Source organism: Crotalus tigris, unplaced genomic scaffold, assembly GCF_016545835.1.
Source record: "Crotalus tigris isolate CLP2741 ecotype Arizona unplaced genomic scaffold, ASM1654583v1 scf7180000018106.563195, whole genome shotgun sequence".
Taxonomy (NCBI): Eukaryota; Metazoa; Chordata; class Lepidosauria; order Squamata; family Viperidae; genus Crotalus; species Crotalus tigris.
This window is the reverse complement of record NW_024096827.1, coordinates 384,598-401,907: the sequence shown is the minus strand read 5'-3', so window position 1 is coordinate 401,907 and position 17,310 is coordinate 384,598. Positions and strand designations below refer to the sequence as shown.

Here is a 17,310-nt window from a genome sequence, read left to right as displayed (position 1 = left end):
CTTTGCTTGAAGATGGGCTGAGCAGCTTGCCAAGTTTAAGGGGCAAGCATGGCAGAGCAGAACTAGATATAACTGGGAAGTGTCTATCTCTTCCTTTACACAGCAAACACAAAGGAGGTATTGGACATGACCGAAAGTCAAGTTCCTTCATCCTGGGAGATAAGCTTTAATAATTTTGGAGGCAATTCATAAGGATGGGGTTTATGGGAGAATTTCAGATAAAACTCACAACAAATTGTGATGACTAGACACTCTTTGTTCCTTCCCACTAATTCTCTGATTAGATTAGCCTTCCAGTGAATATATTCGCTTGGTAGTCTTCTTTCTCATCCATTAGAAGTAGGATGAGATAGTATGTGTCATGGTTGTTACGTGAATCATTGCAATTAAGTGAATAGTCATTAAACAAATCTTGCTTCCCCCATTCACTCTGCTTGTCAAAAGCCATCTGGGAAGATCACAAATGGCAATCACATAATCCTGGGACATTGCAACCATCAAAATATATGCTAGTTGCCTAGTACCTGAATTTTGATCATGTCACTCTGGGGATGTTGCAAAGGTTGTTAAGTGTGAGGACTAGCTGTAAGTCACTTTTTTCAGCACCATTTTAACTTTTGTCACTAAATGAATTGTTTTAAATTGAGGGCTACCTGTATTGGATTAATCTTTTTTGAAGCAACCAATTGCAGATATAAGCCACTGAGCTAATTTGATGTATAACCATGAAAGGACCTATAGACTTTATGTCTTGGGTACGTAGGAGGAAAGCGCAAATTTAGTGAAAAACTAAATCATCCATTATACTCTTGATGCTGCTATGTACACCTACATGGCCTAAGCCAAATCTAATTGGTCCTTTAAGAGGATCTCAGCAGCCTATTTTCCCGGAGAAAGTCAGAAATTCGAAACAAGTGCTCTGAGGACAAGAAGCTTGGTGCTGGTGCTGTTAATTATAGTTTGCTTGAAAGTGAGATTTATCAGTTGCTAAAGATAGAATCTGCAAAAGACAATAATTCAGTTTAGTTATCCCACTGATAAAAGACATAGCAATGCAAATATAGTTCACTGTGGTCAACTTTTCCTCTTACATTAAATTCCATACAATAAAGGAGGATAAATGAATATAAATGTCCAGTAAGTGGGAAAGTGTCTTCCAAACCAGAAGGTAAATTAAGAACCATGATTAAAGTTCATCTACCTATACTAAGCAATGTGATCCATAAATATTTCCAGAGTCTCCTGAGCCCTTTTCTTATTGCAAAGAATAAAGTGAATCATACTGGTAAGGAAATTTTCTATGATCAAAATGGTCATTGCCTAGCTGGAAGATTGATAATAAAATTCAGGGAAACTGTGTCCCAGGGTCCAGGAGGAAAGGGGAATTGCTGGAGCAAACAGGATGATGCTTGTCTTTGACATTCATTCTCTTCCTTGTCCATAAAAACTCTCTAAGCATAATTTGCTTACTTGAAAATAAGTTCTAACAAGTTTGGTAAAGCTTACCTAAACAGACACATAAGTGATCATACTGAAAGGTATGTTAGCAAGAAAGAGAAAGCTGACTGCACATTTTTAAGTTCAGTATTAAGTTTATTAACTATTAAGTATACATTTGATTTCCTCTGGTCCTCAACTAGAGCTGTGCAGCACTTTGCAATCAGTTTTCAAAAGTTGATTTGGGAGGCCTGGGAACTTTAATAAGTTAGAAATAGGTTATGGTACTTTAAGGTGTTGAATGAAAGTTTGTGCTCATCATGCTCCAAAACCCTGTTAGAAGATCAAATCCAAAACACTTTCCTGCCTTGTCTGGTTCAATAATAAATATTAAAGTGTCCCTGTGAAGCTATAGAGGAGAGTGTCAAGCCCCGTGGGCTCGACACATATTGGAGGGGGGAGAAACCCAACAACCAGCCAGAGCCAAGCAGCTGACCGCCGCCACACACGCCGAACTCTGGGGAGTCAGCTGGCCACCGGATGGGCTAGCTGGGTGTCGGAGACACCACCACCCGCCGCGGAGCGCTGCCAGAAGCCGGGGAGCAAGCCGGTTACCAAGCACATTAGCTGGGCATCGGAGAAGCTGCGGGACGCCACCATGCGCCACAGCGTGCTGCCAGAGGCTGGGGAGGAAGCCGGTCGCCGGCTGAATCAGCTGGGCGGCGGAGACACCGCCAGATGCCACCACACGCTGCGGAGCACTGTCGGAGGCCGGAGAGGACGTTGGTTGCCACGGGACGCCGCTGGATATCATCTGGCGACGGAATGACTGGAGCGACGGAGAGAAGGAGGCGGCAGTGCAAATTCCGGCAGGGGAGAGGCCGGAAGAGGAATTGCAGCTTTTACATTCACGGACTGGATGCTGGCTTTCTGTTTGGGGTGGGATTGCAGGGCTGACTTTAATTTTCCACGGAATAAAACCCTGTTGATCACTTTGTTCCTGCGTTCCTGGATTCTGTTTTCAGCCGACGAAGGACAGCTTGACAGTAAGTCAGCACTCAAAACTTTTATGTTCCCCTCCTATTGCCTTTGAACTTTTATGGGGATGGTGGAGGATAAACAGGAGGCTCCCCTGGTGGCAGACGAAGCTGACCCGGCTGGAGGAACGGGACCTGTGCCTGGCCCAGAAGGTACAGCCGGTAGTGAGGCCAAAGGAGTTGGAAACACGGCCTGCGGCCCCTGTACAAGGGACTCAGGAGACTGGGGTCCCTGGGGCATTGGGGGAGTTGTGGCACAGCCCTGCGCTGGCCAACCCAAGAGCTGGACGGGCATATACTCCGGGTGCCAGGCCCCTCTGTTGGAATGAAGGAAGAGGCGGTTGACAGAGGAGGACGAGGAGGAATGGAGCTATTCCACAGCGCCCGGACAATACACCATGGAGGTTTTGAGAGACTGGCTTGGGGAGACTGGGTACCAAGAAACCGCCTCATGGCCAAGATGGGCGGCAACAAGAGAGATAGCCTCATGGCACCAGATGGAGGCACCAGCGAGACATCCCGATTCAGCCCGGTTCCGTCTGGCTAGCCCATGACTGTGAAGGCCTTCTGCTCTGGATGCCTCTATGGTAGGGGGTCCTGGTCTGAGCGCACCGCAGGTGCAGTTCCAACCTGTGTGGGCAGGTAGGTCAGCACCTGACCCATGGGTGATGCCTTCTGGGAGGAGCTCAGACGCGCAGGGTGTGGATTCTGGTAACCAGGGATTGCCACCCATGGCCGATGCAGCACGAGGACTGGGTCAGCCTATAGGCCCTGGGATCCCAAGATGGTTTGGGACCCACCACCGATACCTGTCACATTCGATGGACACCCGGATCGCCTGGTGATGTTTTTGAGCCACGTTATAAGCCAACTGGATCGGTATGCCCAGCTCTACCCGTCCTAGTGGGTGATGGTGGTGGCGGTTACGGCAGGATTGCAAGGCAAAGCAGCAGCGTGGTCAGCGGACCTTTACAGTGACTATGCCCGGGAGTTGGCCGATGCTGGCCTGTTCCTGGCGTGCTGTGTTCCTGCTTTGAAGATGCCTCCCTGATCCAGCAGGCTGAGGCAGAGATGTTGGCACTGCAGCAGCGAGGCCGGACCGTGACTGATTATATCTGTGACTTTTGGTGGGTGGCTGGTTGACTGCGCTCCTGGGCAGAACGCCTCCTCGTTCACCATTTACCAGGAGTTGCACCAGGCCTGTGTGTTTCGGTGTGTCCTGTTTAAGGAGAAGAAGGATGGTTCCCTCCCGCTCGTGTGGACTTCTGAGGTATCAACGGGGTTTGCGTGGAATACCTGTACCCTCTCCCACTGATGAAAGATCTACTGGCCCATTTGGATATGGGGCGTGTGTTCAAGAAATTGGACCTGCTGGAGGCATACTACAGAGTCTGTATAAAACAAGGAGATGAGTGGAAGATGGCATTTAACTGCCCGCTCGGCAGTTATCAGTTCCAGGTGATGCTGTGCGGTCTGCAGGGGGCTCCCGCGATATTCATGCAACTGATTAACCAGGTATTGCATGAACACTTATACCGCGGGGTTCTCGTCTATCTGAACAATAATCTCATTTATACCACCACCCTGGAGGAACATGTCCACCTGGTCCGGCAGGTACTGCAGAAGCTGCTCGATGCCCACCTATTTGTGAAGCTCTCCATGTGTGAGTTTCACCGGACCAGTCTGGATTATCTGGTTTACAGAATATCAGGGGACGGCATAGAAATGAACCACCACAAGGTGAAAGCAGTGTTGGACTGGCAGACATCCCGAACCCGTTGCCAGATGCAAAGCTTCCTGGAATTTGCAAATTTCTAACAGCAATTATTCCTTCCTTTGCCGCGGTAGCCCTCCCTGACGGATCTGCTACACATGAAGCACACAGCGAACAAGCCACGCCCTGGCTAACCGATAGGTTGGACCATGTCGGGTCAGAAAGCGTTCGAGGTCCTGAAAGCCCTGTTCACTAGAGAACTGGTCTTGCTCCACCCGGACCCCGAGAACCCATTTGTAGTGCAAGTCGATGCCAGCGATGTCGCAGTGGGGGCGATGCTACTACAGGGGAATGGTCAGGGGGTGTTACAGCCATGTATCTATACTTTGCGGAAGTTCACTGCCGCTGAGCGGACAGGGGCCATTTGGGAAAAGGAGGCGTTTGCGGTGCGGTGGGCGCTCTCAACATGGATGCACTTATTGGAAGGAACAAAGGAGCCGTTCAAGGTATGGGCAGATCATAAAAACCTTGAAGTACTACAAACACCAAGATGCTTGTCACCCAAACATGTCCGGTGGGCACAGTACTTCCATCGCTTCCAGTTCACCTTAAAGTACGTGCCGGGAGGAAGGAACTTTTTAGCCGACACTTTGTCGCACATGCCTCTGTACCATAGCAAGTGGGAGGAGGTGGCGGAAGACATTATGCCTCCGTACCAACAATGCGTAGCTTGGGCGGCTCCTCGCCCAGTGACAGGTAATCTGGTCCAAGAGCTACAAGAGGCAGTCCGAGACGATCCATGGTTGAGGGACTACCCAAGCCTATTAACATGGAGGCCTGGAAAGGAGACAAACTGTATGTCCTGGAGGTCCTGAAGCAAGCGGTCCTCTGACAGTGCCACGGCGCTAAACAGGCTGGACATGTTCGCTTCCTGAAAACCTTGCACTTGGTAAGGCATCAATGCTGGTGGGCCCGAGTAAAGGCGGATGTGGAGACCTATGTGAAGGACTGCCACATCTGTGCCACCACAAAACCCTGTACAGGTAAGCCTTTGGGCTTACTGCAGAAGGTAGTAGACTCAACCAGGCCATGGGAGGACATTGCCATGGATTTTGTAGGTTAGTTGCCAGAGAGCCAGGGCCACACCGTTATCTGGACCGTGATCGACCTGTTCTCCAAACAGGCCCATTTCATCCCATGCAAGGGGCTACCATCCGCCCAGTGGTTGGCTAGATTGTTCGTCGAACAATATACCGTCTGCACGGTGTGCCCCGGCAAATCATTTCGGACCGGGGGGGGTGCAGTTCACAGCACGGTTTTGGCGTGAATTTCTCTGGCACATAGGGTCATCCAGAGCCTCAGCTCAGCGTATCACCCCAGCACCAACAAACCAGCTGAATGTGTGAACGCCATGGTGGAGCGCTATCTGCAAAGCTACGTCTCCTATCAGCAAACGGACTGGGTCGGATTGTTGCTGTTTGCTGAAGTAGCTTACAACAATGCAGTGCATAGTAGCATGGGGTTTGCCCCCTTTCAGGTGGTGCATGGGGTGGACTTTGTCCCTATCCCTGAGTGGCCCCTTACCATGTATACCCCAGGAATGGATGGCACGTTTAGAAGGGTTGTGGGGGATGGTGAAAAATGCCTTAGTAAAAGCCAAGGCAGAAACAAAAACACAGGCCGACAATAAACGGGCAGCTCACAAGCCCTTTCAGGTTGGTGACTGGGTGTACCTGTCAATCAAATACCTCCGCCTGGGGGTGCCTTGTAAGGTCCCATATACGTAAGGCCTTTTCAGGTGATCCAGGTCATTAATCCAGTGACCGTGCGGCTGCAGCTACCCCGATTCCTGAGGAAGGTACACCCTGTGTTCCATGGAAGCCTATTGAAACCAGTTCAGGGTTCCCCCCCCCCAGGGCCATGAGCAAAACACTGGGGCCAGTCTCTGGTGAGTAATACAAACTACAAGAGATCCTGGACTCCCGGGCCTGTTACGGTGCAATATCTGGTTAGGTGGAAGGGGTACCCTCTCTCGGAAGCATCATGGTGAGAAGGGAGGACGTCCACGCACCACGGCTGGTGCGGGAGTTCCATCACCAACACCCTGGAAAGCCGGGGGACGGGTCCACTGAATTGTCTGGGGGGTTGATATGCACTCACCCATGTCTTCTTGCCTTGCAGGTGAAGCCCTGGTAGAAGGGGTCACCTGTCAAGCCCCGTAGGCTCGACACATATGGGAGGGAGGAGGAACCCAATAGCCAGCCAGAGCCAAGCAGCTGACTGCCGCCATGCCGCTGAACTCCGGGGAGTCAGCTGGCCACTGGATGGGCCAGCTGGGTGTCAGAGACGCCAACGCCCGCCACGGAGCGCTGCCAGAAGCCAGGGAGTCAGCCGGTTACCTAGCACATCAGCTGGGCATCAGAGACGCCGCGGGATGCCACCATGCGCCGCGGCACGCTGCCGGAGGCCAGGGAGGAAGCCGGTCGCTGGCTGAATCAGCTAGGAGGTGGAGACACTGCCAGACGCCACCACACACTGCGGAGCACTGCCTGAGGCCAGGGAGGACACCGGTTGCCATGGGATGCTGCCAGAGATCATCCGGCAACAGAATGACTGGACCAGCGGAGAGAGGGAGGCAGCAGTGCAAAGTCTGGCAGGAGGGAGGCCGGAAGAACTGTCGCTTTTACATTCACAGACCGGATGCTGGCTTGCTGTTTGGGACGGGGTTGTAGGGCGGGGATCTTCTATGTAACACACTGGGAGCAAAACCACTCCCAGTGGTTTGCACGGGAATAACTTTGCATGGAATAAAACCCCGTTGGTCACTGCGTTCCTGGATTCTGTTTTCAGCCAACGAAGGACAGCTTGACAGAGAGAATGTTGAACGTCCAAAGCACTTGTATTTCTAAAACCAGGACTTTCAACAAGATTAAAACAGACATGAATCTATATGAAAGATTTGCTTACACTCTCAATAGAAAAAAAACTTTAAAACATCTCTTAATCAGAGAGAACACATTGTTAAGCACCTAAATTTCAAAACTCAAAACAGCAGCTGTACATCTTATTATATTTATATATTATATATTCTTACCTCTGTAACTGACGAAGGAAATGTTCCAATAATTGTTGAATAGGAGTGCTCTCATTTTCTGCTACAATCCAACATAAAAAAATAGGTTTTGTTAGTAATTCTCATGTTTTTTCAATTCTAATAATATAAGCTATTTCTACAGAGGGCTTCTACTATTGAATGTGTTTCTAAACAAGAAAGATAATAAATTAATCATTCATTTAAGAAATGCATACTCTATCTTCCTCCCCAGAAAAAGGACTAATCAAAAGAGCTTATGAAATATGCAAATGTTAAAAATAGAATTCATTAAAATATACATAAAAAGAAATAGTAAAGACCCAAAATACCCCAATTAAAATTGCAATAAATAAAATTAAATGACAGATAAATCAAGTATCTTCTAAAAAAAACCTAGAGAGATACTAGCGAAGAAGAAGAAAACTTTCAACATGTGGAGTTTTATATATGGGGCAATGCAGTAAGAAGAGCCTTACACAGGCAATCATCAACAAACCTTAAACATATCATTACATATAAGAAGGTTGAACAGATCCAGAATTATGCTGAAGGAAGTATTTCAAACAGCTGTACCCAAACCTGTTTTGAATAGATCTCTAAATGATCTCTTTCAAAAGTTTCTTGTAGAAAGTTTGAGAACAAAACTGTTTCAATGCATGTAGTCCTTGATTTGCAACCATTTGCTCAATGACCAAAATAGACTTACAACCACTGTCCATTGCAGCACCTAACTGATTTTGTCATCAAAATTTGGGTGCTTGGCAGTCAACTAGGCCCACTGGCATGCAGAAACCTGCCAAGGGCTGGAAGCTCTCAGCCAGTTAAGTCCAGCAGTGCATAGGCCCTGTGCCTCCCCACCATCACTCACAATAATCCTGTCCTTTTCTCTACTGGTCTGCTCCCTACCTCTCCTATTCCCCATCATGTGCAGAAGGCCTCTGTCAGCTAGGCCCACTAGTGTGTGGAAACCTGCCATGGGCTGGAAGGCCTTGGGGAGCCAGCAAGCAAAGTTCCTATTCTTGGCCAGGCTTGAGAAGTACTGCCTCTCTAACCTTGAGGAAAATTGCCTTTGCTAACATTCTAGCTGAGCACAACTGTCATCTCCTGCAAGGAAGTGACAAGTAAATGGATTGGGCATGGTGAGCAGAAAGAAGGCCAGTGGAGAGAGGAGGAAGGCTAAGCTTCTTGAGGGGTGGGGGAGGAAGGAGGACTGTAAGCTGAATGACCTAGCTAGTTGAGGTCTTCTGAGGCCTGCAGCAGGATGCCGCATGCCGCTGGGTCTAGCCAACTGAGGCTTTCCAGATGTGCTGGGATAGGGAGAAGGCCAGGCTTCTTGGGAACTACTGCCTATAATAAATGCAATAGAATTCACATCAGAAACAGTTGACAATTAATCAAGTAACTCAGCACTAGTGGCTAAATGTTTATTCTATTGGCTTTCAAAAGCCAATAGAATAAAAGGGAGTAGCACAGCTAAGGAAAAGGGGAAGGGGCGTTGTCTTACCTGAACGCCTTTTCTCAGCATGAAGATGTAGCATCCACCGATTGGGTAATCAAAGCCCTCCTGCTCAGATTTAGACTAAGACCAAACTTTAGCCACGCCTCCCTTGGGCGCTCCTTTCCCAGTTTTGTCGAGGCGAAGCATTCATTAGGTCCGACACAGTAGCTCCTCCTGAAAAAAATCTGACTAGACTAAGTGTTAAGGGTGGGTGTGGATGCTACATCTTCATGCTGAGAAAAGGCGTTCAGGTAAGACAACGCCCCTTCTCCAGCATGATAGATGTAGCATCCACCGATTGGGACATACCAAAGCCACCCGTGTCCCTGTCGGGAGGGAAGTCTAGGCTTGTGGCTCATGCATAGGGACTACCTGCTGCAGAACCCTTCTGCCGAAGGATGCGTCTGAGGCAGCGAATTTATCAAGCTTGTAATGCCTTATAAATGAAGAGGGGGAAGCCCAGGTGGCTGCCCTGCAAATTTCCTCAATCGAGGCCTGAGTGGACCAGGCCGCAGATGTAGCAGCGCTACGTGTAGAATGAGCAGTGATGTGAGGAGGAACAGGAAGAGACTGAGTCCTGTAAGCGTGAGAGATGCAGGCCCTAATCCATCTACCAATGGTCGAGGATGATACTTTCAGACCCATGGAAGAAGGTTGGAAAGATACAAACAGGGCCTCCGATCTACGAAATGCAGTGGTTCGCTTCACATAGTGATGCAAAGCCCTGCGTACGTCTAATGTATGCCACAATCTTTCAAGACGGTGAGAAGGTCGCGGACAAAAGTCCGGAAGAATCAGATCTTGATACCTGTGGAAGCTAGTATTGACTTTCGGAATGAAAGAAGGGTCCAATTTTAGGATCACTCTGTCATCCAGAAAAACACAAAGATCCTCCCTGATCGAGAGTGCAGCAAGTTCCGAGATGCGTCTTGCTGAGGTGATGGCTATCAAAAAGGCTACTTTCAATGAAAGGAAGTGTAGTGAACAAGATCTGATGGGTTCAAATGGTGAACTGGTAAGAACCTGCAGAACCCTTGGCAGGTCCCATGTGGGATATCTGTGTACTACAGGGGGACCTGTATTAACGGCTCCCTTAAGGAAGGCCGTAACAGCTGGATGATGAGATAGCTGTACCTGATCCTCGCAAATGAGGACCGTGGATAATGCTGTGATCTGCCTACGGATGGTATTGTGAGACAGTCCCCTGTTTAGTCCGTCTAAAAGGTAGTCCAATAATATCGGAATGGTGGTAGCCGGTGGGTTGACCCTCCTGGTGTTACACCATGCACAGAAACTTTTCCACGTGGCATCGTAGATCCTGTTAGTGGAGGGACGTCTGGAGGCTTGAATTATAGCAATCACTCCAGTCGAATAGGACTGTCTAATTAAGCTCTCCCTTTCAAGTGCCAAGCGGCTAGTTGAAGCCACTGCGGGTCCGGATGTTGGAGCTGACCCTGACTGAGGGAGATGCGATCTGCTGGAATCTTCCAAGGTGGGGAGATGGATAGGTCCACGAGATCTGCAAACCAAGGACGCCTTGGCCAATGTGGGACCAGCAAGATTAATTCTGCCCCCTCTAATAGGAGTTTCCTGATGACAGCTGGAATCAGGGGAAGTGGAGGGAAGGCATACAGAAGTCCCTTGGGCCATCTGCTGCGTAGCGCGTCCATTCCCTCCGCCCCCCGTGACGGAAACCGCGTGAAATACCTGCGAAGCTGAGTATTTGCTGGCAAAGCAAACAGGTCTACCTGAGGCTGCCCGAACCTCTCCGATATTTCCCTGAAGAGGTTCGGTTCCAATCGCCACTCCGAGTGGTCTATCTTCGCCCTGCTTAGAGAATCTGCCTGACGATTCTCCTCCCCGGAAATGTGTTCTGCTCTGATGGATTTCAGATGGGATTCTGCCCACAGACCCAATGTTAGGGCCTCCTGCATGAGGGACCAAGATTTGGTCCCTCCCTGTCTGTTGATATGAGCCTTGGCTGCGACATTGTCCGTCATTACCAGGACATGATTCCCCTTCACTATGTTGGAGAACTGGCAAAGAGCCAGGTGTATTGCCCTGAGTTCTAGCCAATTTATATTGTGCGTGAGGTCGTGCTTGGACCATTGACCCTGAGCCATATGTGTCTGCATGTGCGCTCCCCAACCGAACAGACTGGCGTCCGTGGTCAGGATAAGTCTGTGAGGCTCCTTGAAGAATGTCCCCTTGTGTATGGCTGGTGACCCCCACCATCTGAGTGACTGTAGAGTGTGGTACGGAATTCTCATCTTCCGTGTGGAGGCACTCATGTTCCGCTTCTGGAAGGGAAGCAGGAACCATTGTAGATGTCTGGAATGAAGACTGGCCCACAGCACTATTCCTAGGCAAGAAATCATCTTCCCCAACAGCTGTGACAACTGGACAAGGGGAACTACCTTCTCTCTCTGGATCCTGCGAACTAAGGATCTGATACCGTCCCTGCGTTCCTGGGAGAGGTAGACCTTGCATAGGTCTGAATCTATCACCGCCCCTAGATGCAAGATCCGAGTGGTAGGGGTGGTGTGGCTCTTCTTGAAATTTACTGAGAAGCCATGTCTCTGAAGTGTCTCTATTGTAGTCTGTAAATCTAGTTGAGCAGTGTGGAATGAACTGGACTGAATGATTATATCGTCCAGGTAACATTGTACTCTTACCGGTATTAATCTGAGATGTGCCGCTAATACTGCCAGTATCTTTGTGAATACCCGTGGTGCCGAGGATAGACCGAAGGGAAGTGCCCTGTACTGATAATGTCTGTTTGCATGGCAGAAACGGAGGAATCTGCGGTAATGTGGTCTGATAGGAACATGAAGGTAGGCTTCTGTCAGGTCAATGGAGGAGAGGTAATCTCCCTTCCTGACACTTGCTAGAATGGACTTGAGGGACTGCATTTTGAACTTCCTGTAGATTAGGAAGCGGTTGAGTCCCTTTAGATCTAATATCGCTCTCCATCCCCCTGAGGGCTTGGGAACCACGAAGAGAATGGAGTAGAACCCTTTTCCTTTTTGTTCCGGAGGAACTGATTCTATGGCTCTTATTTCTAATAAGTGTGATATTGCTGTGTCCACTAGTTCGGCCTTGTGTGCGTGTCTTGAGGCGGGGCACTGAAGGAAACGGTCTGGTGGTATGGACTTTAGTTCTAGGGCTAGACCAAATCTTATGGTCTCTCTCACCAGGTATCGTTTGTGGTGACCTCCCAAGTGTCGCTGAACAGGGTTAAGCGTCCGCCTATGGGAGGGTCCAATCTGGCGTCACTTAGACCTTCGGAATGGACGGCCTCCCGTCCCCCTGAAGGGACGCTTGGTCTGGAGCTGACCCCTGGCTCCTGAATTCTGACAGTCCTGTTGGCGATCCTGTCTGGGGGAGAAGGATCGGGAAACTCTGGGCCAATCCCAGGACTGCCCTGATCGAAAGGGCTGCCTCCATCCCCAAGAACTTCCGGCCCTGAAGGACTGCCTGCGAAATTCTTGTTGAGGTCTCCTATCCGTCTTCTTGGATGGATGAGCTAAGGTTTTTCTCTTATCCTTCCCTTCAACCAGGTACGGCTCTAGGATTTGGCCAAATAAATTCTTGCCACTGTAGGTGTCTGTAGCAAGATGCCATCTTGACTTTAGGTCAGCCCTCCACTGTTTGAGCCACATGAATCTGCGGGATGCAACTGTGGCTGCAATAAATCTGGCTGAAAATTTGGTGGAGTTGAGGGAAGCATCTGACATGTATTCCGCCGCTGTTACTAGTTTACCTAGAGTATGATGTGCGCGTACCTGGTCTGGAGGAATTAATGCCTGTAGTTCCCGGAGCCACATGATAGAAGTTCTCGCGAAAAAGGACGAGGACGAAGACGCCCTGATGGCCCAGGCAGAGGCCTGGTGAGCCCTGCGGAGAGAAAACTCAAAACGTTTATCTTCCGCCTTGAGATGTTCGGCCATGTCTCCAGGAACAGTGGATGTGGAGAACAAAGATGTTAATGGAGCGTCCACTGTGGGAACCTCTAGAAGGGAAGAGAATGCAGAAGATACATTATACAATCTCTTTTCTGTGCTGTTAGGAGAGGGTAGGGTGGCCAGTGAGGTCCACTCTTTTTCCACCGTCTCGTGGAAAACAGCTGGACAAGGAACTTGTTTTTCCTCTACCACCTTTCTAACAAACAAAGGGTTTGACTCTTGTGCAGCCGAGTTGGGTTCCTGCTCCGAGACCAGGTTGGCTGTTGTGCAGGCTTTTAACAAAAGAGATTTGAATAGGTTTGGATCAAAAAGCCCCGATGTTGGAGTTGGATCCTGATTTACCTCCTCATCCTCAGACATAGCTCCTTCAGTTGTCACCAGGTCAACAGATTCAGTCTCCCCAAACTGAGATGAAGTCTCAGAAATACCTGAACCCGCTGACTGGGGACGTCCAGTGCGGTCTGCGGGCAAGGGTGGAGAAGGTGAAACCTGTGAGGGACCAGCTGCTAAGGAAGAAGACATGAATTGATTGAAGGCCTGGTGCATAAAGCTCTGAAACTGTTGAGCCCATAAGGATCGCTCAGCTGAAGGCACACCAGCAACGGTGGTCTCAGGAGTATGCGTACTAATGTTACAGGAGAAATGGAAGGCCCTGGCAGAGGGGATATAGGGATATGTTGTCTAGGGGCAGATAGACTGATCTGTTCACTTCCCCCATGAGGAGACCCTGCCCTGGGGGCTTGATAAGACGGCACCAGTGAGGGCTCATAAGGTGAGCTGGCCAGAGAAGCAGGGGGAACCAATTCAGCTTCTCTGGACCTGAGCCTTTGTGCTTTGGAGAACTCTTGCTCCAGTGCCTGGTGTCTCCTCGAGACCTCTCGCTCAGCAGTCTTGGAGGGTTCTTTGGTTGATAAATGCTTGGTTTTAGCTTTTTTCTTCCCCCCTGTATTTGAATCAGAGGATCTGCGTTTTGCTTGAATGGGGGGAGTATCAGAACCCTGCAAAGCCTGAGGAGACTCACCATCTGCCATTGTGCCCAGGCTTTCCAGGTAGGAGAAGCCCTGGGATGGGGGTAACTACGCAGATCAAGTTGTCCGGGAGGGAAGCTTCCCACGCCCTAAGACAACCACAATGGCAAACAGCCAGAACAGCTGTCTAAAACTGTCTGCTGGGCCCTGCCGGCACAGCGCCGGGAGCTAAACAGAACAGGTCAGGAACCCCACAATTTAAGATAATAGGTGTTATTATTGTTATTATTATTTTTATTTTATTTTATCTTATTTTATTTTACTTTTGTAATCAATCTCTGAGAAGCAATGCGTCGAAAAAACAACAGCTAAACCCCCAAGAGGACCCAACGCAGTGAGTCACTAATGCTAGGCCTGAATTGGAGGCAAACAGCAACCTTAAAATGGCGACCACGCCCAGCACCAAATTCAAAATGGCGGCCGCAGGTCTTCTTTGTGCCTAAAAATGGCCTCTCCTCTTAGTCAGAGCTGTAAGACAGCTTCTCCAGCCTCGTCTTTGAAGTCCCCGTTCAGGCAGGCAAAAGGACGGAGGGAACCTTACACACACTTCCCCCCTTACAGCTATAAGGCACCACAAACTACTTGCGATTCTGCAGCCTGGGGGAGTCTCTGTGTGATCCTGGATAGAGCCTCGTGGCCACGAGGCAAGAGAGAAGCTCTGGTAATCAGCTGAATTCTCCAGAAACGCTAGCAATAAAAATTGTTATCACACACAAGGGAAGCCTCCCTCAGTGTGCTGAACAGATACTCTGAGCTGAAAACTGCCTCAGTGGCAAAGCTCCGACGATCCACGAGGCCAATTAGGCCTTCTGGAAAGCAACTCACCAAGGTTGCTAATTCACTGTCCTTTACTAAAAAAACAAAAATTATGTAAAGAGTACACTACAGGAAGCTATATTAACAATCCTAATGCTACACTATTTAAACTAACAATTGCTGAGGAGCTAACAAAACTGTGTCCTCTCTGAGCATAGACTAAGACAAAACTGGGAAAGGAGCGCCCAAGGGAGGCGTGGCTAAAGTTTGGTCTTAGTCTAAATCTGAGCAGGAGGGCTTTGATTACCCAATCGGTGGATGCTACATCTATCATGCTGGAGAAAAAAATGGCGGACTGCGTTGTTTGGCGACCCCCATGAAATGGTTGTTCGATCCCAAATGGGGTCCCGACCCACAGGTTGAGAACCACTGGTCTGGATGAACTGTGGGTGGGGTTTGCTTAGGGACCCTTTAAAGTATCGATCTGTAAAGAATCCCTCACATCCTGTCTATTATGCCTGCTATCAACTACTCTTAATAAAAGTTCCTGTCAGAAGAAATTGTTTCCAAGAGTTCTGCTTTCTTAAGATGTAGGATTGAAGTGGGTCTTTATACTTACAATCCGCCTTCAAACTCATGCCAAGCACAGCATCCCATGATCATGCCTTAATTTAATTTTACAGAAGATTTAACTGAAGATGTGGTGCAGTGCTAACCTAGAAATCAAAAGACTCTGAGTTCTAGTCCTGCCTTGGGAAAGAAGGTTGGATGGGTGACACTCTCTCTCTCTCTCTCTCTCTCTCTCTCTCTCTCTCTCTCTCTCTCTCTCTCTCTCCATTCACTGTCGTAATTTTGAACAGGCACTGAATGAACAGTTCTTAAGGACTACCTATACTAATTTATTTTACATACATCCAGATGTTACAATACAGGTAATCCTCATGATTGTAAAATGGATCCTACTAGACTATTGACAGTAACAAAGACAAAACATCAAGAAACAGCCCAAATCTGCAAAGGTGAGATCAGAATAGTAAGGCTCAGCATGAAATTTCTACAAATTCCAAAAATAACAAAAAGGTTATTTAAGTATGACTGGGACAAAGGGTAAGTCATGGAAACAGGAAGAAGAATGCTGATTAAAAAACATTACAAGGAAGACACACAATGATAAAGCTGCTTAATTTCTGCCTTATTTCTGTCTTTTTGCCAAAGGAAAGAGCAATTCAACTTTCAGAAGAGAAATGCAGATCAAAATAGATAAAGAACTGGTAAGAAAACACTTTGTTGCTTTAAATAACATCTCCTGGACTAGTACCCCAGGGTACTAAAGGACCTGGCAGATATCATCTCAGTATCACTGACTGAAATCATTAAGAGATCCTGGAGCACAGGGTAAATATCAAAACACTGGAAAAGTGCTAATATTATTTTATTTTTTTAAAAAAAGAAAAAAAAATGACCCTGAAAACTATAGCCCAATCAAACAGCTTGAGAAAATCTTGGAAAAGATAAACATGAGCTTACAAATACTTAGAAACTAATATGGCCATAACAAGGAAAAAAAATTTTCTTTAAACGGTTGTTCTAGATAAATCTTATTCCTTTCTTTGATAATGTTAATAAAGATTAATGAGGATATAGATATAGTTGATGTAGATTTTTAATAAAACATTTGACAAAGCAGGGCAGTCTTCTTCTTGAGAAACTGGAACAAAGTGGGAAGTGTAGTCCTAATGCCAAATGGATTCACTATGAAGCAATGAAGACATAAGATGTAATGTCACTGGTTAATGTTGTCAATCCCTGCAGTCCCCATTGCCACCATTAAGAAAGGCTTCTGGGTTGTTAGGCAAGCAACAACTTGAACTTCCTACCACCTTCCAACAATCAAAGTCAGTGGTGAAGCCAGTAGGAAGTTGCAAATCCCAAGTAGCTTACAAATAAGACAGCAGGCAAGAAAGTGGCTGTTGCTAGGTGAGTGATGGAGCAAGGGGCTGTGTGGGTGCCCAGTGAGGTGTGATGTGAGACCAATGGCATTTGAAATCTCTGCTGCCAGGTGAGTGAGAGTGCAGAAGCCTGTGCAAGAAGCATGGCACAAATGTGGCGGAGCTTCAGGTGGCTGCTGCTGGGTGGGGAAAGTTGGGTAAGTGGCTGAAGAGGCATGGCCCAAGTATAGAGATTTGGAGATAATGCGTAAGTGGTAAGAAAAGCATGGCACAAGTGCACTGTAGCTTGAGTTAGCTATTGCTGAGTGGGACCTGGCATCAGTGACCTGACAGAGGTGGAGAAACTATAGAAGGCTCAGGAAGGGTGCACAAGTGGCTGAGCAGGATGCATGAGAATTTCAAGTGTAGCCCGGATCGGGGAGGGTATATGTGTGCCTGGAGAGGATGGGGGAGACTGTGCAGATGGAGAAAATTTACCTGAGCGATTTGTGACCTTTCCTGCAGCTTCCCCATTGACTTTGCCTGATCTGCAAACATCATAACATATGAACTAGTTGCCAATAGACCTGGATTGTTATCATGTGACCTCAGGAATGCTGCAATGTTTAAGACTTTAACCACAACTCATTCAGTTTTGAACTCTGGTTGCTGAATGAATTGTACTTAGAACAAAGAAGGATGAATGGTAATCCTCAGTTAATGAGGATTCATTTAGAAAAGCTATTTCTAAAAGTATAATATAGCTGTTGCAGTGGAGTAGTCTACTCATGATTGATTCTATGGTACACAGTACAAGTTAGGGATCAGCCAGATTTCTGGTTGCTGATTGTGC

General features: G+C 48.0%; 1 protein-coding gene across 10 annotated transcripts in view; it reads right to left on the bottom strand.

Annotated features, from left to right (window-relative positions):
* The window catches only part of BRD9 (bromodomain containing 9), a 174,384-nt gene that overhangs the window by 107,971 nt on the left and 49,103 nt on the right, over positions 1-17,310 (bottom strand). For 9 of the 10 annotated variants that reach the window (XM_039348008.1, XM_039348012.1, XM_039348013.1 and 6 more), the window contains exon 4: positions 7,283-7,343. In XM_039348008.1, coding sequence (XP_039203942.1) covers positions 7,283-7,343 — 61 coding nt within the window. Of the gene's footprint in view, positions 1-7,282; positions 7,344-9,049; positions 12,678-17,310 lie in introns of those variants that run through there. The other variant, XM_039348017.1, reaches the window with a different exon arrangement.